This window comes from Dasypus novemcinctus, chromosome 1 (genome assembly GCF_030445035.2).
Source record: "Dasypus novemcinctus isolate mDasNov1 chromosome 1, mDasNov1.1.hap2, whole genome shotgun sequence".
Taxonomy (NCBI): domain Eukaryota; kingdom Metazoa; phylum Chordata; class Mammalia; order Cingulata; family Dasypodidae; genus Dasypus; species Dasypus novemcinctus.
The window spans coordinates 23,639,758-23,661,924 of record NC_080673.1 but is presented as its reverse complement, the minus strand read 5'-3'; the positions used below and the strand labels follow the sequence as shown (position 1 = coordinate 23,661,924).

The 22,167-nt window shown below is 37.3% G+C and overlaps 1 protein-coding gene across 4 annotated transcripts in view; it reads right to left on the bottom strand.

Moving 5' to 3' along the window:
• Positions 1 to 22,167, bottom strand: part of SPOCK3 (SPARC (osteonectin), cwcv and kazal like domains proteoglycan 3) — a 542,360-nt gene that overhangs the window by 22,121 nt on the left and 498,072 nt on the right. For all 4 annotated transcript variants that reach the window (XM_004482191.4, XM_058310106.2, XM_058310073.2 and 1 more), the window contains exon 7: positions 19,789 to 19,908. In XM_004482191.4, the coding sequence (XP_004482248.1) occupies positions 19,789 to 19,908 (120 nt within the window). The remainder of the gene's footprint in view (positions 1 to 19,788; positions 19,909 to 22,167) is intronic.

Genomic DNA, 22,167 nt, shown 5'->3' with positions numbered 1-22,167 from the left:
TGGTTTCCTTTTCCAACAACTTTACTTTCTAGTTGGTTGACTGCATTACTATCTCAAGAGTTCTTCCGGAAATAGCAAAGGGCCTGCCTGCCTGCCTGCCTCTTCCCTCCCTTCTCTTTCCCAATTTCTGAATTGTGTCCAATAAAACGTGGTTGATTTTCACAGTATGCTTAGGCAGTCATCATTTAAAACTCTGTACATGTTTTTTGGAAGGTATTGTTTCCAGAAATGTGGATGTGAATGTGTTTTATGTACAAGGCATTCATCATCCCTTGCCCACACAGACACCCCTGTCTTATGTGAGACATACATGTTAGTATATAACTTTTTAAGGGAATAGAACCAAGTATGTAAAAAGAGACATAGACTAAGTACTAGTAATACTTTAAACATTGTCACTTTTCATTTTGTTTAAAAATTAAGCCTATTTGAGTTCCTTTGTTGTATGTTTGCTAACCCCTATTCCTTTGGCCAGCACCTCTCCTGAAATGAAAGCAAGATGCAAGTAAGAAGCATTTTCAAGTTACAGCAGGGAAGTGCAAAAGGCAAAATTATACTCAACTTGTTACAACCCAAGGCAAAGATCCTATGCACATATAAAGGAACACCATAAACATGTATTCATTGTAATAAAAGGTTTTTCAGAAAATGCTCCATAGTAGTTCTGAAGGACTTGTCAGGTGTGACATGAGAAGATTCTGTGGTGAAGTAAGTTTGAGAATCAGTGACTTGAAATTTTGTCAGGCTTCTACAAATCATAGACTCTCCAAAGTTTTGTTACCATGAACAGTGAGTCAGTAAAATCTGTTGAGTGTGATAGTTTATGCATGAGATGCTACCATCTTCTAAACTCTGTGAGGCTGTAGAGCTTGATACCAGCATTTTTAAAAACTTTGTTTAATTTTTATGAGCATTTATTTTTTATTGTATTTTTTGAAGATACATAGATTACAAAAAATGTTACGTAAAAAATATAAGAGGTTCCCACATACCCCCCACCCTCCACACACACACACACACACTCCTTCCACATCAACAACCTTCTTCATCACTGGGGCACATCCACTGCATTTGGTGAGTACATCTTGGAGCACTGCTGCACCGCATGGATGATAGTTCACACTGTAGCTTACACTCTACCCCAGTACATTCAAGTGGGTTATGGCAGGATATATATTGTCCTTCATTCTGTCTTTGCAATATTGTTTAGGACAACTCCAAGTCCCGAAAATGCCCCCACATCTCATCTCTTCTTCCCTCTCCCTGCTCTCAGCAACTACCATGGCTCATTAACTGGTGATGCTACTAGAAAAAGATCTTGAATAAAAGGGGGAAATGGTGAAGACAAACGAGTTTATATGGCTGAAAGTCTTCAAAAAAGAGTTGGGAGATATCAGAGGGGCTGCACTTACGCACGCCTCAGCAGGATCCCAGAGACAGTCAAAGTAGATACCATCCCAGGCACTGGTGCTCCTGAGGACTGTGGAGACACACAGGCTCTATGGTCAAGATACTTGGCTCTGGAGATCATCGCCTTGTCAGTGGGCCCCACTGTGGAATTAGTGCTCCTGAGTGTGATGGAGTCCGACTCAGATGTGACCTTTCCACATCTGTCACTTTTACTGAACCTGTGGTTGGCGCTGGGGTTGGTGTATACCCAGGATACCTGAATCTCTGGACTGGCCATGTGATACTAGCATTTTTAATTTTCTCTGGAAAAAAGCAGCTGTTCAATGTATGCACATCAGAGAAGACTCTGGTCTTTTGATCCATACTGTAGGTCAACACCCAGTCTTCTTGCTTAGGATAAAAACGGAGACTCTGGGTGTAGAAAGCAAGGCGATACTTTGGATATGTCTCCCCTTTCTCTGAGTGAATGGATATGGTGCTCTCCATTTCAGGATCACAAGGAAGCATGGACTTCCTTTTGTTGGTGGGATTGACACAGAAGGAACTGAGGACAGTCTTCAGCCCCACTTTGTCATTCAGCTTTTGATAGGTGGCGCCATAATCCGTTGGCCTCGGAAGTGAGCTCTCAGTCACACTCCCCAGGCTGAAGTCATACAGCTTCACCAGGGTAAGTATGACGCTGCTGCTGCGCCTGGACCGGCGCTCCATGGCTTGGTTATGGGCGAGCTCCCAGTCAGCACAGCAAATGAGGTGCTGGGCAGCCAGAGCTCTCCGGCAGCGCCCCCCGACCCGCGGCGCCTTCACCTCCTCTTGGCGACCTTTGGCCAGAGTGTGGGTTCCCCTGGAACCATCGGGGCAGTGACTCAGGTGTCCCCGTGCTCTAATGCTCTAAGGCTGGGGGTTTGCCCCAGGCATGCCAGGAGCCAGTACGCCCTGGCCTCGCCGCCACGTGCACCTCGCTTGACACTTCTGTTTTTGTTACTTTACTTGTTTTTCATTTAAACATTTTCCTTTGGTTTTCGCTATTACTTTTTTTAAAAAAATATTTATTTATTTATTTAATCCCCCCCCTCCCCCGGTTGTCTGTTCTCTGTGTGGATTTTGCTGCATTTTGTTTCTTTGTCCGCTTCTGTTGTCGTCAGCAGCACGTCAGCAGCACGGGAAGTGTGTGCAGCGCCATTCCTCGGCAGGCTGCACTTTCTTTCTGCTGGGCGGCTCTCCTTGCGCGTGGGGCTCCCCTACACGGGGGACACCCCTGCGTGGCAGGGCACTCCTTGCACGCATCAGCACTGCGCATGGGCCTCGCTATTACCTCTTGATGCTTACAGGTACCTTTTATTCAAATGCCCAAGGCTTTTATATATTATTGGACTGGCATCGTGTAAAAATTCAACTGGGAATAATGCTTATGTTGTAACGGACTAAATGTATATTTTAGTATAGATCTCATGCATGCTCTTTAAGAAATATAAAATTTTCTGTTACTTTTTCCCCTTGCACTGATTGCCTTTTTTCTAACCTATTTGTTGTTGATTTTGTAAGTGTGTGATGGTGGAGTCGTTTCAATTTTTTACTAAGCTACTAATAGCTCTGAATGCCTTACATGGGTAAATTTGGAAATTAAGGTTTTTTTTTAGTTAAAATAAAAAGGTAATAAAAATAACATTATTCCAATCACTTTATGAGAAGCAACCTACTTGTTAATGATTCTAAAATTGCCAATGCTAGTAGTAATTCCCTCCACTTGGAATACTACATTTCTTTAAGACTAGGGGATATCCAAGAATGCCCAATAGATTCAGTTGGGTAATTTCCCAGGACCCAATAATGCAATGAAATCATTTTATTTAATACATCATCACATAATACCTTTGTTTTATACTTATAATTTTCATAAGGTTATGTTAATTTAGCTAAATATGAAATATATAAATTGTATGAAATTACAATATCTAAGTATTAAGAAAATATCTTAGTAATGTTACCGTGTATAATTAAATTTTATTATAGAGGAAGTGGTAGTGTCTACCCAATAAAAGAAGAAAATGCCAGATGTCTCAAAAATTAGAAGAAGGACAATAAGCAATGATCTGGATCTTTCACTTTATTACTTGAAATAAGTACAGAAAATTTATCTACCAGTCATACAAATCTCTGCTTTTGGAAGATGAAATTCTCTGCCATACCTAGAAGGCTCCTAAATGCATTAGAATGGGACATTGTTTTTAAGCCATCTGATTCCAAATTCAATCTTCCTCTCAATGGGAAGACAGCACGACATTAAGTGAGCAATATACTGGTAAGTATTTGGAACATATTCATTTACCCTGGGGGGTTTAAGTAATTCTGTCATTTTCTCTGACTGAGACAATCGTTTGGTTTGTAGCAAAGGCAAAAATAAGATATCTTAATCTTGGATTCTGATATCAGATCCTTAATCTGAGGATTTTGCTTATAGTTCTAATGTCCTGATATTTTCCAAGTTTGCAAAAGGAAAATACAATTTCTCTCTTCCTATCATCTATCTGTCTATCTAGCTATCTCAAAAAATACAAATTTGGGGATAGTAATTCTGTTTTTAATTTATCAGTGGGGATTAAAATAATGAAAGAAAAAGTCAAGCTTTATAGATCAGAATAGGCACAACACATACTCATAGAAAGAAAGCTAGATATGAGTATTTTCGGCCTATAATAATAGCAGGTTCAGAGGCTAAATAGATCCTGTTCCTTCAACTTCCCTTCATATAACATGCTTTAACTTTTTTACATCATTTAAGTTCATTTTCTTTAGTCATTCCTTTATTGGTTAGTGAGTGCTCTAAAATATTGTATCCTGAACAAAATATATCAAAGATGACATATTTTTTAAAATAAGAAGTAGACTTAAGGTTTTAAAAATATGGCAATATTCCATTGTGTTTATATATCACATTTTATTAACCCAGTCATTGGTTGATGGATACTTGAACTGCTTCCATCTTTTGGCAATTGTGAAAAACACTGCTATGAAAATTGTGCAAAGATCTGTTTGAATCCTTGCTTTCAAATATTTAGGTATACAATAGAATACTATTCAGCCATAAAAAGAAATAAAATTCTGATACATGTGTTAACATGCACGAAACTTGAAGACACTATTTCTAAATAAATAATCCAAATATTATAGGAAAACACTGATATGAAATAATTAGAATATGCAAACTCATGGAGCCAGAATGTAGAATGTAGATTACCAGAGGATGAGTTGGGGAATGAAGAATTAATGCTTAAATTGTACAGTTTTTGTCTGGGTTGATCATAAAGTTTTGGCAAAGAATGGTGGTACTGGCACAACATTGTGAGCATAATTAACAGCACTGAATTATGTATGTGAATGTGGCTAAAAGGGGACCTTTTAGATTGTATACACATTACTAGAAATAAATTTTAAAAAATAGGACTATACAACACAGTGGACCTTACTGTAAAAGATGGATTATGTTTAATAATGCAATTATAAAAACATTATTTTATTAATTGTGACAAATGTACCACTCTAATGCAATTTGGAAACTCTCTTTTATGCATAATTTTTCTTTAAACCTTCAACTTCTCTAATAAAAAATAATGATGACAAACTTTACCAGCTTGCATAATTTCTGAAAATAAGCTGTAACATTGAGAATTTTTTGTCAACCAAAACCATTTAACTCTGAAATTTTTATACTATCCAACATTCCAATAATCACTTCTTCCTGGTAATAGCTATACAATTATCTATGTAATTATTGTGATGAAATTTGGTTCAATAAAAACTCAGGTTAGTTTCCTTTCTTTTTCTTTAGGGTAGGCAAAGGAATAAAGACTTTATTTTTAAAATAAGTGAAAAGAAAAAAAGGACACAACCCCAGACACAGGTGCGGGTGTGCTATAGGATGCGACGCGTGCATGGGGACATGGTTTGTTTTTGGTAGAAAGAACTACTACAATAACTACTAGGAACTAATTCACCATGTCTTTTGTTTGTTTATTTAAAGCAGGTGTGAGTTTACAGCAAATCACGTAGAAAATACAGGAATCCCCTATTATAAACACTTTGCATTGGTGTTATATATTTGTTACACTTGATGAAAACACATTTTCATATTTTTCTAAACACTGTATTCCACAGTTTAACTTAGAGTACACTCTTGGTGTCATGCAATTCCATGGATTTTTTTTAAAACTTTCATTCTAGTACCAAAAATGTATAGTCCCTTTGAAGCGCATTCACACACACACACACACACACGCACACACATATATTTCAGTGCTGTTAGTGTTATGCAACCGTACAGTGTTATCAAATAGAAACTCTGTACACTTAAGTCTTAATTCCCTATTCTTTACCCCCACCCCATCTCCTGGTAACCTATATTCTAGATTCTGATGCTAGAATTTTGCTTATTATAATTATTTCATTTCAGTGAGATCAAACAGTATTTGGACTTTTGTGCCAGTCTTATTTCACTCAACATGATACCATCAAGACTCATTCAAGTTGTTGCATGTATCAGAACTTCATTATTTGTTATAGCCAAATAATATTCCATTGTGTCTATATACTGTATGTTAATTATCCAGTCACCTTTTCATGGACACATGGGCTGCTTCCATCTTTTGGGAATTGTGAATATTGCTGCTATGAACATTGGTGTGCAAATATCTGTTCAAGTCCCTGCTTTCAATTCTTTTGTGCATATACCTAGAAGTATGATTGCAAAGTCATATGGTAATTCTATACCTAACTTTCTGAAGTACTTCCAAACTGAATTTCATGGCACCAGCACCAATTTTAAAAAATAAAATTTTTTTGAAGTAAATCATTTATGCATGAACATACATAAACAATAAGTGTACAGTACAAGTTGTGAACTCACAAAACAAACATGCATTTCATCATAGAGGGATCCCATGTATCACCCTTGCAACATTTTACATTCCCACCAGCAATGACTGAATGTTTCTGTTTTTCCACATCCTTGGGTATACTTGCAATTTTCCATTTTTTAATAGTAGCCTTTCTAGTGACTGTGAAATGATAACTCATTGTGGTTTTGATTTGCGTTTTCCTGATGGCTAATGATGTTGAGCATCTTTACATGTGCTTTTTGGGAATTTCTATATATTCTCTGGAGCAATGTTTATTTTTACCTATTTTAATTGGGTTGGTTGCCTTTATGTCGTGTGGTTGAAAGATACCTTCATATATTCTACATATTAAACCATATCAGACATGTGGTTTCCAAATATTTTCTCCCACTGAGTGGTGAAAATTTTTTCCCAGCAAATCTTAAATATTTTTGCAGAGTGAAAAAATGTTTTACTAATGTAAAATAATAAAAAGCAATGTTAATTTGATTTGTACATGAGGTTTGCAAGTTCCCATTTCTTTATAAAGCCATATTCCACTTTCAAAGCCCAATGTCTTATAAAATGTCGTGAAGCATCTTGCCATTCCAGTTTCAATGAGTTTTGGTCTTTTTATTTCAATCTTGTCAACTGTGAGCAACCTGCTTTCCTAGAAGAAGCAAGCCATTCAGCAGTCATGGGAAAGCAGCTCTAGGCAAGTTCATCATTCTTCTGAAACTGGGACATTGTCAAAATAGCAATTTGTGATTAAAATCCTTGGCTTATTCATTAAACAATTGTTATTAATTCCCTATTATGTGCCAGTGCCTTTTCTAGAAGATGGGAATTCCACTGTGGAAAAGAGAGATAAACTAGCAAACATTTTCCTTTCATGTAGTGGTATATGCTCTGAAGAAAAACAAACAGCATAAGAAGCAGGCAAGTGTTCTGTGGTGCTGTTGTTATTTTACAGTGGGTGGAAGGGAAAGAATCTGATGCTGGACACTTGAGCAATAAATTAAATAAAGAGAAGGAATGAGCCATACAGATGTCTGGGTGTAGAGTTTTCCCAGAAAAGCAAATATAAGGCAAATGTCTCTACTAGGAAGTATTATATTAACGAAAAATTCCTGTAAAACACCCTAAACCCAAGAAAGTCAGCAGGCCATGGTTAGTTCACAAGATAAATTTATACTAATACTTTTTAGCAAACTGACTTTTGAATGGAAAAGAGAAAATAAAGTTAGAGAATATAATGCCCATACTGCTTTCAGCTTAAGTGTCATGACTAACTATGTAGTTAATATATAAATACTAGAGAGGATATAATTATACTGGGTTATGAGATTCAGATAAAGAAAAAATGGATGTTACATTTATATTTTACTTATTATGACACTGCAGCAAAATTAAACTAATAGATTTTTTAAAAGTGCACTTTACTCAGGTAAAGAAAAAAATTCAGACTATTAAAGTATCACTGACAAGCTTACGTATGAAAAATAAAGTAAATTTTCAGATAATTTTATTAGGTTGAACCTTAAGAATTTATTGTTTTCAAAATTGGTAATTTTACATGATTCTACCTAACATGTATTCAGGCTCAACTCTGTTTAACAAAGGGTAGAGGCCCTTCTTTTGGCCAATGCTTAAAGCCAGCTTTTCTGGACTAAACACACAGGCAATATTATTCTATTTGTTAGACTGGGAAACATCACATATCTAAGGCTTTTTACAAACAGAATGCTGAATTTTTCAGACAATTCAAGGATCTAAATTATTTTTTAAAAAGACTTATTCTAACATTCCTTATTCACTCTCTACCTACACCCCAACTATTTCTTTACCAGCACAGATTAACCTCTTAAAATCATTCATTAATTTATACATAATTATATATACATAATTTATATAAATTTATGCATTTATAAATTCATTAATTTATAATCATATAATTTATTTATTATTTATGGGTATAATTTTTGAGAATTATTTTGCAAGAAAATATATGCTAATTTCATAAATATTCTAATTTCACAAAAGCTAACTCTCTGATATTTCCAGATAGAAAAGTTAAAATTGACCATTGTTGTGAAAATTACATTCATTATTTAAATGTCATTGTTGATATAGACCCATTAAAAGATAAAGACCTACTTCAATGATAATATGAATAATAGTAAAATTTGCAGTAATGTGATGGTGCCAGAGTTTGAGTGTAAGCAGGGTTTGGGGGGTGGGTGAGTTGTCCTCTCCATGGAGGTGGGGGGAAGCCTGGAGGAAGGAACACATGAACTCTGGGGAAGTGAAAGTATGTGGTTGAGAATAAAATTTGAGAAAGTTCTTTTGGCAACTAAGTTAGGGGAGGGTCACTGGTGCAGGGTGTTGGTCATGGGGGGATAATTGGGGAAGGGTGCACCTGAGACATGCTTCTATGGGGTATGAATGTGTCCATGTTTTCATAGGTTGTTATCTCAGTGGCTGAAGATCCACATGATTACCAATAAAATTAAAATCCCATCCTTGGAGTCCTGCTACATTCTCAGATAGAGGGGCAAACATCTCTTCAGTACATAGGCAGTGCCTAATAAAAGACAACAAACCTATATGCCAAGCCTTTGATATTAATGCATCTACTTAAGAACCTTATTCTGGCAAAATTGAAACAATCTAATATTGGCTATTGTCTCAGAGTTACCTTGTAAAAACTCCTTGTTCCTCAAATGTGGCCTCTCTCTTAGCCAAACTAGCAAATAAACTCACCACATTCCCCCACAGTATGGGACATGACTCCCAAGGATGAGGCTCCCTGGCACTGAAGGATTATTACCAAGCACCAACCAGTAATCCATTTGGTAAAACACCTTGACCAAAAGGGGGAAAATTAAATACAAAAGAGTTTTTATGGCTAAGAGGTTTCAAAGTAACTTGGGAGCTCATTCCAGACTTTACACTTATGAACATTTGAGGCAGATCTCACTAATTGCCACAGTAACAAAGCCTCAAACAGCAGAGCTCCTGAGGGCTCTAGAGACATCTGGACAGTACAGGCAAGGTACACCCTGAAATCAGCACCCCATTTGTCGGCCTTACCTTGGAATATATGATAACCAATCTCCCCAGTGTAACAGAGTTAGACTCATTTATAATTTCCCTACACATGATTCTTCTGTCCCTTTTATTTGAGCTTATAATTAGCACTATACCCATTAAATGTGGGTCTCAGAGACTTAAATCTTTGGTCTCTTCATATGCTAGTCCAGCCCTGAATCTCAGCAGAGTTGAGGCCAACACCTATTCTCCAGTTCACCAGATACACCCAGGACAATGAAGAAAATGATTGTGATGGACTACCCTTATCCCAAAAAACACAGAGTATCTACAACTGCAAGCAAAACAGTTCCTTTTATCTGCCCTATATGATCTAAACCCCCTCTTAATCTGAAGCAGAGTAGACACTCTTAAGATTGAAGAATGAACAACATAAGGGGGTGGTGGTGAATGTAACTATGGACCAAAGTATATTATTACTATTGTTGCAACAGAAGAACTTGTAACATTGACTTTACCAAAGGTTCTAAGGGTAGGGGAGGAAAGAACAGTTGGAACACAGGACATTTTTAGGGCAGTGGAATTTTTCTGCATGATATTACAATGACAGATACAGGACATTATACATTTTGGCAAAAGCTATGAATCTGTATGGTACAAAGTGTAAACCATAATATAATCTATAGACCTTGGTTAGCAACAATGCTTCAAAATTTGTTCATCAATTGTTAACAAATGTTCCACACTAATGTAAGATGTTATTATATTAATAAGGGAAAATTGGGGAGGGGGAGGGGTGGGGTATATGGGAACCCCTATACTCAATGTAACTTCTGTAATCTAAACTTTCTTTAAAAAGAAAGTTTATTATATGAAAAAATTGTCCATTTTTATGAAAATTACATTCATCATTTAAATGTCATTACAGATATAGTCCTATTAAAAGACAAAGACTTACTTCAAGGGTAATCTTAATAATTGTAAATATTAAAAGAAATAAATATTGGCACTTAAAAATTCTTATTTCTACAATCAGAAAAAAATAGGCAGGAAGATATTCTCTGTATTGTTCTTTAGCTCTACTGCCACTTTTTCTATATTAAATTGAAGTTGGTTGATTAAGCTTAAGGAAGGTATTCAACTACCCAAAATGCAGCAACCTCGGTCTCCATGATCAAATCCAATCTATTACTATTCTCACTTCAGTTACATGGGTACTACAGACAAATGGGTATGAAGGTTTCTCTCCTGATGGTCTAGGTGAGTGCTAGAGACTATCATGGCAAGACCAGATGTTGAGAATAGAAAGTGATACGTGCTGAGTCACAAGAGCAAAGTCAATACCCAATCCCTGTCATTAGGCCTGGCGTCCCTGGAATTCCTGAGGTAGGCTGAGGAAGTCTAATAGACACAGCTATAGGGAAACTTCCCCCAAGTTCAGTGGAGAACCAGTGGTCTTCCTGATACCACAAGGCAAAACCAAAGTAAGTGAGACAATATTCCATCTCAAGTGGGTCTATTAACAATAAAGGGATGCCAGCTAACAGAACCAAGGCCCACTAAACAAACAAAGGGAAACCACCACATATTTAAAGGGACCCAGTAGCCAGAGAGAGAAAGACCAGTTACATACTGAGTGAAATAAAGACTAGAATTCAAGGCACATTCACACACACAAGTGCACAAACATTTAAGAACTCATTGATAAAAAGTGTTCAAAATACTCTTTTGAGCTAAAAACAAAATTTCCCTACTAAACAATCCCATGGATGAATTGTAGGAGGTGATTGCCCATATTGATTGACAAATTAATGGCCTGGAGAAAGATATCAAAACACAGACCAAATATTAAAATATGGAAATGATAAGTGAAATAAGAAGTTCATGAAAGAGTCTGATTTTCTTGCTCGATAGACAGATTTATCATTACATTTAGGAAGAGAGTTCAGTGACTCCCTGCTAGGCAATCTTACATTTTGGAATATGGGAGAGCTCTAAAGTATATTCACTAAGTCCCTGAAAGAGTAAACACATTTTTCAAAGTGAAAAAGGAAAAGAGAATCCCACATACATTCCTGAGTGATACACGATTTTATGAAAAATTTTTAGAAAAGTTTAACTAAATATCAAATAAACTAAAAGCAAAGATATAATATGGGATATGATGAAGTATTTACCAGTAGATACACATGTAAATATATTGAATATGTGTATTAGTATATGCCTTGATATTATATAAATTATAGATATGCTGGGGAAGTCCTGGACAAGCTCAGCAGTTCAGCAACCATCACCAGCCCTTGTCTACTCCCATCATTTTCTTTGTATGCGGATGTTTCAATATGTTTCCATTTTGCAGCTGATAAGAGACATATGTCTAATGGAATGTTCTGACACTATCTTGAACCCAATATTTGAAACAAGCAGCACCAGCTACTAATTAAGGCAGGGTCTTTGCACAAAGTTTACTTGATACATGGTTTTTGCTCATTGGCAGGCCACTCCCCCCATCCTGGGGTATAAATACCCATTCTCAGGTAGTACAGGCATCTCACCTCTCCCAGGCAAATTGGGGAGTAGCTGTGATCCACTGACTCTGACCCCAACAGTTGGTGCAGAAGTTCTCACTTTGGCTCCTGCAGTCTCAGACATTGTGACTCTTACAGAAGCCATTTTGGCCTCCACCAGAATTTGGTATGCAGTCGCTGACCCGGAAAATGCCTTTTTCTCCATTTCACTATGGGAGGAGGAGCCGAATCAATTTGCTTTACAATGATGAGGCAGAACCCAGAATGTCATCTTCTTAGGCAGAGTAAGGGCTGGAGCCCAGTGTGATCCCTGTCCCAGTTCAGGACAAATTATTGTCCTTAACATCACCCAACTCCTAAAAGGTGGTTGACTGGACTATTAGCATTTTGGTGTCAGTATATTCCTCATCTTGGTGTCCTCCTGGAACCCCTGTATCAGGTGACATAGAGAGCAGGTGCTTTCCATTGGGAAATGGAGGAGCAGCAGACCCTGCAAGACATAAAAGCTCCTGTTTCAGCCACCCTTCCTCCAGAACCTAAGCCTCCATCTCCAATCAATCTACAAGATTTTGCCACCTGGAGCCATACTGACTGATTCCTCTGTCAGAAGGAGGGTACAACAGGAATTCACAGATCCCTGGGGCTTTGGACCGAGAAATCACAGTCCGACACTACTTTTCCTTTCAAAGCAACATGGGTGTGCTCTTAGGCCTTGGTAGAAATAGAAAAGATCACCAAGAGCTCCCAGGTCCTCCTGAGGTCAGAAATTCCCACCACATCCTGGGTCCTGGGTAATCATAACTTTCATCCAGGCAGTGGTCAACAACAGAATATCATTAAATGGAAGTGGTACATTCAGGTTTGCACTTGTCTGGATTCCCAGGGAGTGACACTATTGCATGAGTGGGTGAGACCCTCTCAAAAATGATCCTGTTACAACACCAAATGAGGGCCCTTTCCTCCCTGAATTGGTAGCTTGGGGAATCTGGGTCAAGGATGGGTCACTGATAGATCAGTCAAATAGAATCCATCTGGTGTCTATAAGGCAATAACTACTATTTCCCTTGCCTCAGGAAGACTATACATTGCCTGTGGCACTGGAAAACATGACCAAAGGGTTTAACCGCAAGCAGTCCTTTGGCTATATAACACTCAGAACAGCACACCCCTGTATTCCTCTTTACTGACTCATAGGCCATTGCCAAGAGTTTAACAGTCTCATCTGGTTTATGGAGGGAATGAGATTAGAGACTCCAGGGTTCCCTGGTGTGGAGATGGGCAGCACGAACAGGAACTATCTGTTATCCCACTATCTGTTATTCATACTGATGTGCACGACCAGGGCCAATATCATGATAAACATCACTGGAATGACCTAGTAAGTAAAGGATGCACCAGGCTGTGTTTTGCACCCAATAGGGCTGGAGATCCTCGTGGGAGCTAGGCCGAGGAGCCCTGTCTGGAGGATGAGGACAATGAACTTACCCTGGGTGACATCTGTGAAAGAGCAGAATTTCCCATGACTGCTTCGACTGCTGGGTGGATCCACCCCCCAAACTGGACATGGAAATTCTGACACAATGAAATTATGGCCATCTCAGAGATATTAGCAGAATGGAACAGAGACATTTGTCTGTTTAATTATTTCAGGAGTTTTGCTTCCTGACAGGTTATTCAGGGGTGTGTTGGCAGACCCAGAAGCCAGTCAGGTTCCCTGATGCCATGGTGGCCTGTGTCAGTTGGACAAAGGTATTGCCAGCTTTGTTAAAAGAGGACCAATCTGACATTTATCAGTGTAAGGAATGTCAACCTCAAGCTGGAGCCCAAAAAGAGCATTCAAGAGCTATTCCAGGAGGAGCTGTAAGGGGCCTGAATGGCAAGTGAGCCACAGCCCTCTCCTGTCATCTCAAGGTATGTCCTTTGGCTACATTCAGGCTATGGCCTTGCCTTTCTGAATAGTCATGCAGTATACACATGGGACTCTGCCTTCCCTTAGTGTACCCAGACAACATCTCCTCTGACCAAGGATCCCATTTTGTTGCACAATCCACTTAACAATAGGCTCAGACTCACAGAATTTGATAGATTTTCCACCTCGCCCATCATGCACAGGCAGCTGGCATCGTGGAAAGTTTTAATGGCTCTCTGGAAAGGGAAACACAGCCTTATCGTACTTCCTTGCACAAGATATGGACAAGGGTAAGGGAGGAACCCAGGCTTTGTGGTATGCTCACTTTTACTCCCATCAAGGTGAGAACTGGCCCTGAAAGGGGAACCAGGAGTGCACCATTTGGGACTCTCCTTTTCAACCACTGTCAATGGATCATTCTGTTTTTCACCCTATTAAACCTTCCACCTTATTAAACTTTCCCAAGATGGTGGGAGGTTAGTGCTGCCAGACAGAGGGGTGGAATGGCAGAGTGACAGAAACAGGATTAACACAAATAGGGTGGACCTATAGGGCCTACTGGAGTTTAGTGGGCAATACCAACCCTAGTTGGTCTACCAGTCCTCTTGCTCATGGGACACTGTCAAGGATTCCTGATAACTTTCATATCTCAGGAGGTGTGTAGGAATATATGGGTAAGGCACCCAGATCAATGGGAAAAGGGTGAGGTTATAGCTCAAAGCAAGGGCTTTAGAGAAAAAAATAAGGTACACAAAATAGGCCAAGAAAACTATCTGCTTTGGGAAGTGGTTGCATGACCGCTTTGTCAGGACCAATACTGCTTCCCCCAAATTTTTATACAGATTTGGCCCAGCAGCAACCCGGAAAGAAAACATGTTCTTCCAACTGATCCAGGCCATTATGGTATAGGGCGTTGGGGCAGGAACCCGACCGTCTGCTGGATCTGCCAAAACATCCCTGGAAAACCTGTAGGGATGCAACAACTCTTGATATAATGAAACCGGCCACTGGCTGAGTCATCTTTCCTCTAGTATCTTTGAGATGACCAGTAACTCATTAAGAGTGGGCTGTACCCATCAGGGTTTATCTTCTTTTGTGGAGAAAACAAAATTCCCACTATGTGGGCGACTCCCTGCATAGGTCCTTGGAGAGTGAAAGGAAAATACACCCTGGGTTTATTCATAACCAATCTGAGACTTCTCAGTAGACTGATCCCTTCAATTTACCATTCTGAGATAAAATGTGAACTGCATGGGGGGCGGGGCATGATCCTGAATTTCCCTCTTTCGCAGATCATTATTGCCTGGCTGGGAGTAGGCACCAGTGAACACATGATACACAATCTGTCATCGACCTTGGCTACCATCACTGAGGTCACAGTATGAGCTCTTCAAGTTCTGCAAAAATCATTATACTCTAGCGGAAGCAGTGCTTGTTAATCACATTTCCTTAGACTTCCTCATAGTGCAACAAGGAAGCTTATGCCCTAGTGATTGCTAAAACCTCCTGCTGTCTATGCGGGTTAATAGCTCAGGGGAAGTGGAACAGGAGGTGACTAAAATCCACCAGCAAGCCCACTGGCTGCAAAGTGCACAAACTGAATGCCTGTGTGACCTCTTTAGCTGTCTCCCAGGGAGTAGGGAGGCATGGAGGCAATCATGGCTCCAACAGGCCTGGTCACCCTGATTGAAGTTCTCCTAATGGGCTGCTGCTGCTCGTGTTCCTGGACCTTTACTGTCAACATTGCAAAGAGCAACTCACCATTAGACTGACCTGCCTCTGCAGGTGGACTTAGGTTGTGGAAGCTAATACAGAGGAGTAGGAGTAGGCTAAGCCCAGGGGAGAGGCAGAGGATTGGCTTCTCCAGCCTTCACCTACTCCACTCCTTTTCTTTGTGTGCAGATGTTTAAATATGTTTCCACTTTGGAGAACTAGAGAGACATAAGGTCTAATGGAATAACCTGACCATACTTGAACCCCAGGAACCAATAGTCCCAGGTGCTTATCAGGGCAGGAACTCTGCACAAAGTTTGCTTGATACATGCTTCATGCTTAGTGGCTTACCCACTCCCCTCCCCTCCTTGTATAAATACTTATTCTTGTGCAGTACAGATGCCTCCCCTCTCCTATGTGAAGTCCGATGTGCAGAGCTCCCAAAATCCAACCCTCCCCAGGAGGCCACAGTGGGATCTCTTCCCCTGTTCTTTTGGACCCTTTGCTCAATGTAAATAATGAAGTGGTTATTTGCTGAGTCTTTGCTGTGTCTGAGTCTGTGTTCTCATGACACACATATAGCAACTCACCCCCCAATATATTAAAATACATATATAGTGATATAGATTTCATTTTTCAGAGTTAAATCTAAATTCATAAGGATAGACTATTTGGTGATATGAAATGTTAAGTAATAGTTAAATCTGAAGAAGAATTATACTTAAAGGGAAATAATCACTAAATTAGTTTAGCCATAGTATTTGGGAAAAATGAGTAGAGAGAGAGAAAAAGGATTAATTTTTCAAAAAATGTCAGTTAGCTGCAGTGGGAGAAAAAGTAAGAGTTTAAGGAGTGAAGAACTGAAAGTATACTAATGATCTCATTTTATTATGGTAGAAATAAGTGTTCTTAGGGAAGAGAACAACTTAGTGAAAAAAGTATGTCTTCAGGAAAGGGCAATTGGCATATTGCTTTCAAATAATAGTAAAGGATCTGTGTCTAATTGTGTACTCAAATAAAAGTAACAATAAATGAAGTGGAAAAATAAAGTATAACAATGATATTAAATGGTAAGAATAGCAAAATTAAAGAAAAAACAATGTAAGTTATACATAAAACAAAATAAAATAGCCATATAAAACAATATGAAATAAGTTATACCTGCAAAGTAATATTGAATAATTAAAATCAAGTTTATCTGCCATTACCTCAAATGTGAATGGGGTGAATTATATTGTATCAATAAATGCCATAAATTGTTGTCATATTGAAATATAAATCAAAACCATATAATAGGTGTTTACAAAAAAGACACAAGTCTAAGTGATAAAGTTTGAAAATAAATCATGAGCAAGGTTTTAAGGCAAATACAGTGAAATTGAAATTAGGAGTATAATATTACTATGGGATAAATGTGAAAGGCAAAATCTCTGTTTAAAAAAGCAGTAGATGAGTTAGAGTGTAACCAAAAATTGTTTGCAGAAGCATAATTTATTAATGGATAGGGACAGAAATAAATCCATTTATTCTAAAAGTGTTGCTAACACATAAAACAAAAATTACCAAAAGTGCTAGAAGGACCTGATTAAGTAGAACTATAATAGTAGCCATCAATATACTTTTCTCAGGATTAAACAAATAATAGATATAATTTATGGTGTTTGGTTTTTTGTTTGTTTTCTTTGCCATGTGCAATCTGTCCCTATGCTTTATGTTCAAATCTACTAGTAATAATGTAAATGCAGAGTAAATTAACAATGAAAATAATACTGTGCTAACTAAAATGGAAAAAATAAAAGTATTAATCGAAAATTACATGAAAACTAAAAAGTACTAATTTTTGCTGACAAGGAGGCAGGTAAAAATTTGCACTCTCTCTGTATTGGGGAAAATTTGAAAAGTCTTAAAGCTTTTTGCAAAGCAGTCAGGCAAATCTATTAACATTTATCATTTAAAATGCATATGCATTTTAACTTGTTGCTTCCAGTGCTTTGAATTTTCCTCATATAAATAAAAAATAAACAAAATTGGCTGCAGCATGGATTGTAATAGAGGAAAATAATGGAAACAGTGACTACTCATTCTGAGGGAAACAGTTGAGTAAAATGTATCTATAAGATGGAGTATTTTACTTCATATTGCATCTTTGATTCATCCATCCATCAATCCACCCATCCATCCATCCATTATTCATTTTTATTTAGTGCATACTATGTATCAAATTATATTCTGTACTCTGGGGATTCAGTATGAATAAAAATTTCTGCCTCATTGAGTTTACAGTAATCTAGTGGGGAAAGAGAAAATAAACACAATGAGTAGAGTTGTAGGACATTACATAGTGATAAATGTTATGAAGGAAAAATAAAGAGAAAGAAAATGTGAAGTATGGTGTTGGACGATTGGTTTGCACGTTAAATATGATGAACTCAGTGGAGGACTCAGCCAGACGGTGTGAAGATCTGAGGAGTTGGGGGAGCTGGTCATGTCTAATCTATGCATTTGCTATTATCTCTTCTAATAGAGAACTTCCTTTTGGAAATTTTCTCCTAGTTGGTCTCTGAATCCTTCATGCAGTATAAATAACCCTGTGCCCTACTTTCTCTTTTACTCTCCAAAGTTATTTCAACTCCCAAGGAACTTCTTGTAATTAACTCACTAAGAGAGTCTTATGACATCCCTTGCCTGAAAAAGTTAGAAAAGGAAATAATATCTTATAAATACGTACAATTTGACAGACACTGTGTTGAGTATTCTACACAATCTCCTGTTATTCATTAACAAATCTGGGAAGGATCATTCGTCTGAACTCCAGCTCAAAGGAGATATTCGAAAGCAAGCAATAAAAATGTTCAAGGTGAGCACTGGGAGGACAGGGGATGAATATGAATAAAACAAACAAACAAACAAAAACCCTGGCATCCACAATAGAAATCAAAATATAAAGTTCTAGAAGAGACTGTCTTTGTATCCTAGATATATTTGTTTTAAAATTACAGTGGCAAATAGCCTTACTTGTTTCTATTAAGTAAGATCAGGATGAGAGGCATTGAGAATATTTATATCTGCCCAAAACTGCACCAATAATTCTGAAGACTGAGAAAAACTCCCACAGCATAGGGAAAACGCTATCATTCCTTTCTGAAATTCATAAAAAGCAACATATTTGTAGTCTCCACACATTCAAAGACCAATACTATGTCTAAATTTGATGGCTTATTTTTAACTGCATATACAATTTTTTAAAAATATAAATGAGACTTAAGTAGAAAAGTTTGGGATTTAAACAATTCCTTGATGACTATAAAGCAACTGAAATGTGCCAAGAAAAAGACTGTGGATGATTCTGCGCTCCTACTATGTGGTTGTATCGGCATCTGCTCTTTGAGGATTGCAGTAGAGAGTGGATGGGTCAAATGATGATGAGAAGTGAAGTCTGGACACTTGGGACTTCCTTTGTTAGTGACGAAATGCTTCACATAGCTGCTGCTCTGCTCCCTCTTCTTGCATTTTAAAACAAATACTTCAGTCTTTCCAAGAGCCCTAAAACTCAGCCCGTATTTCACCATCCTTTTATGTGCATTAAATATCGAATACATATTTTCCCAGAAATGGAAATAAAATAAAATGAAAAGTTCATAAAATTATTCAAAACAAGTGCCCTCTTTCAGTTTTCACTTCTATTTCTCAGGAATTTTTAAAAGTTGGGGGGATTGTATAGATGATGAAAGAATCATGTTGTTCTTTTTTTCCTTCCGTATTATATGAATTTGATCTGCAGCATGCCATTAAAATACTATTTCTTGTCTGTTCATCCATTTTACTTAGTTATGGTTGGGTCAAAAGGGAGAAGTCTTCAAAGCAATGGTGAAAAGGCTAAAATCTGGGGTCCAATAATGTTCTCTAAAAATCTAAATACTCCAAAATTATTACTTTTATTTCCCGTGTTGTTCTGCTCCTCACCACTTCTATCAAAAAACGGAAAAGTATTCTTTCTATTTCAATTCAACTAGAGGCTAAATCCCTTTTTCAATCAAAGTAACCCCATTTTCCTTGCAAAATAAGTGGGACATATGGGAATCCCTTATATTTTTTATGTAACATTTATGTAAACTAAAGTTTCTTTGAAATAAATAAATAAGTAAATAATATGATGGGTACAGTTGAAAGTAATAACTGTTCTGATTGTTTGAGGCATCTAAGTAAAGAATAAATTTTGAAGTATGTGTTCTGTGCAAAGTGATTCAATGGAAACATAATCTCCTATCAAAGACAATAGCACACACATTAAGGATGGAAATCTTACTGCTTCTCTCAGGCCTCAGTAATGCTTTTGTCTTCTTGTTCTGGCTTCCACTTTCATGAAGAGCCTTGAACCAATCCCGTAGTCGGTTTGCCACTTCCCTGAACTCCAGGTCACTGCATGCTAAATAGAAAGAGAAACAAAACAAACCTTGAATAATAATTTACCGTGCTGTCAATGCTCTCTCCAAATCATTCCAACAAACAGAAAGGTATGAACAACTAAAAGAAAAAGAATAATAAAATAACTGTGTTTTGGCTTCCCAAAATTTAAAATAGGGTGATTCAAATATATTGATATGCAATATAATAATACTTAAAATTGTATGTAATGACTTAAAAATCTGTCTTAGTATATCCAATATATGTATACATGCTCAATTATAAATATATACTATTTCTATTTGGTTTAATCCTAAATTTTTTAAACACAGAAAAGGAAGAGCTGTTTTATTTGATATTAGGAAAGATTATAAAATATTTAAGAAAACATACTTACATTGTAAAAATTAAACTGTTAGCATATTTCGACATTTGGAACTTAACTTCCTCTTTGATTTTCTTAACACTATTATTTACCAAAGTCTGTGTGTGTGTGTGTTTAGGACTAATGCTAAAATAAAACAGGTCAAGTTCAGTAATTTCCTGCACAAAACGTTTTGAAAATTTATAAAACAACCTATTTAGACCTAACACTTGTGTATATTAAAAATGAGTAATTTCTTTAACTGACAAGTTTTCCTTACTATTTTTCCTCATTTTGTTAAAAATAATAATTTACATGAGATTATAATGGCTATATTACATTTATTATGCATAATATACATTATATTATAATATGCATTATACACAAGATAGCATACCATAATGTAGTATAATGTAATATAATTGAAGACAAATTCTTAGCACTAAAGAAATTATTCTAGATTAAAAGCATATGTGAGAAAATAATAAATTGATAAAATGGACTTCATTGAAATTAAAAACTTTGTGCAAAGGACATTATCAATAAAGTGGAAAACTAACCTACAGAATAGGAGAAAATGTTATAAACCATATGTACAAAAAATCCTACAACAACAACAGCAACAACCAAAAAAAACAATTAAAAACTGTGATGAGGATTTGAATAGACATTACTCCAAAGAAGGTATTAAAATATACAATAAGTATATGAAAAAAAGCTCAATATCATTAGCCATTAAAGAAATGCAAATTGAAGCTACCATGAGATAGTACTTCACAGCCACTAGGATGGCTATTACTTTAAAAACCTGAAAATAGGGAAGCGGACTTGGCCCAGTGGTTAGGGCGTCTCTCTATCACATTGGAGGTCCGCGGTTCAAACCCCGGGCCTCCTTGACCCGTGTGGAGCTGGCCCATGCGCAGTGCTGATGCGCGCAAGGAGTGCCCTGCCACTCAGGGGTGTCCCCCGCGTAGGCGAGTCCCACGCGCAAGGAGTGCACCCGTAAGGAGAGCTGCCCAGCTCGAAAGAAAGTGCAGCCTGCCCAGGAACGGTGCCGCCCACACTTCCCCTGCAGCTGACGACAAAGGAGTGGATGAAGAAACAAGACGCAGCAAATAGACACAGAGAACAGACAACCGGGGGAGGGGGGTGGGAATTAAATAAATAAATCTTTTAAAAAATAAAAATAAAAAAAATAAAAACCTGAAAATAATAAATGTCAGGGAGAGTGCAGAGAAATTGGAACCATTATTCATTATTGGTGGGAGTGTATACTAGTACAGTAACTCAAAAAATAGATTGGCTGTTCCTTAGAAAGTTAAACAGAATTACCATATGACCCAGCAATTCCACTGATATGTATATAAACAAAATTTGGAAACAGACACTTGGACAGACATTTGTACACCAATGTTCAATAAAATATTATTTATGATAGTCAAATGGTGAAAGCAACCTATGTGCCCATCAACAGAAGACTTGATTTTAAAAATGTGGTATATTCATAAAATGGAATATTTTTCAGCTGTAAAAAGAATTTCTGGTACATACTACAACATGGATAAACTTTGAAAATAGCATATTGAGTGAGATAAACCAGACACAAAAGTACCAATATTGTATGATTTTTCTCACATGAAATACCTAGAATCAGCAAATTTCTAAAGACAGAAAACAGAATAGCTGTTTCCAGGGGTGTTGGGAAGGAATAATGGGGAGTTATTGTCAAATGAGTAGGAGCTTTGGTCTGGGATGAGGAAAATAATCTGGAAATAGTGGTGAAATTACACAGTATTGTCAATGTTCTTTAAAGTCAAAGAACTGTTCACTTAAAATGATTTTTGTTATGTATATTTTACTACAATTAAAACTAAATAAATTAGTTATATTAAAATGGGAACTCCTAAATTCCAGTAA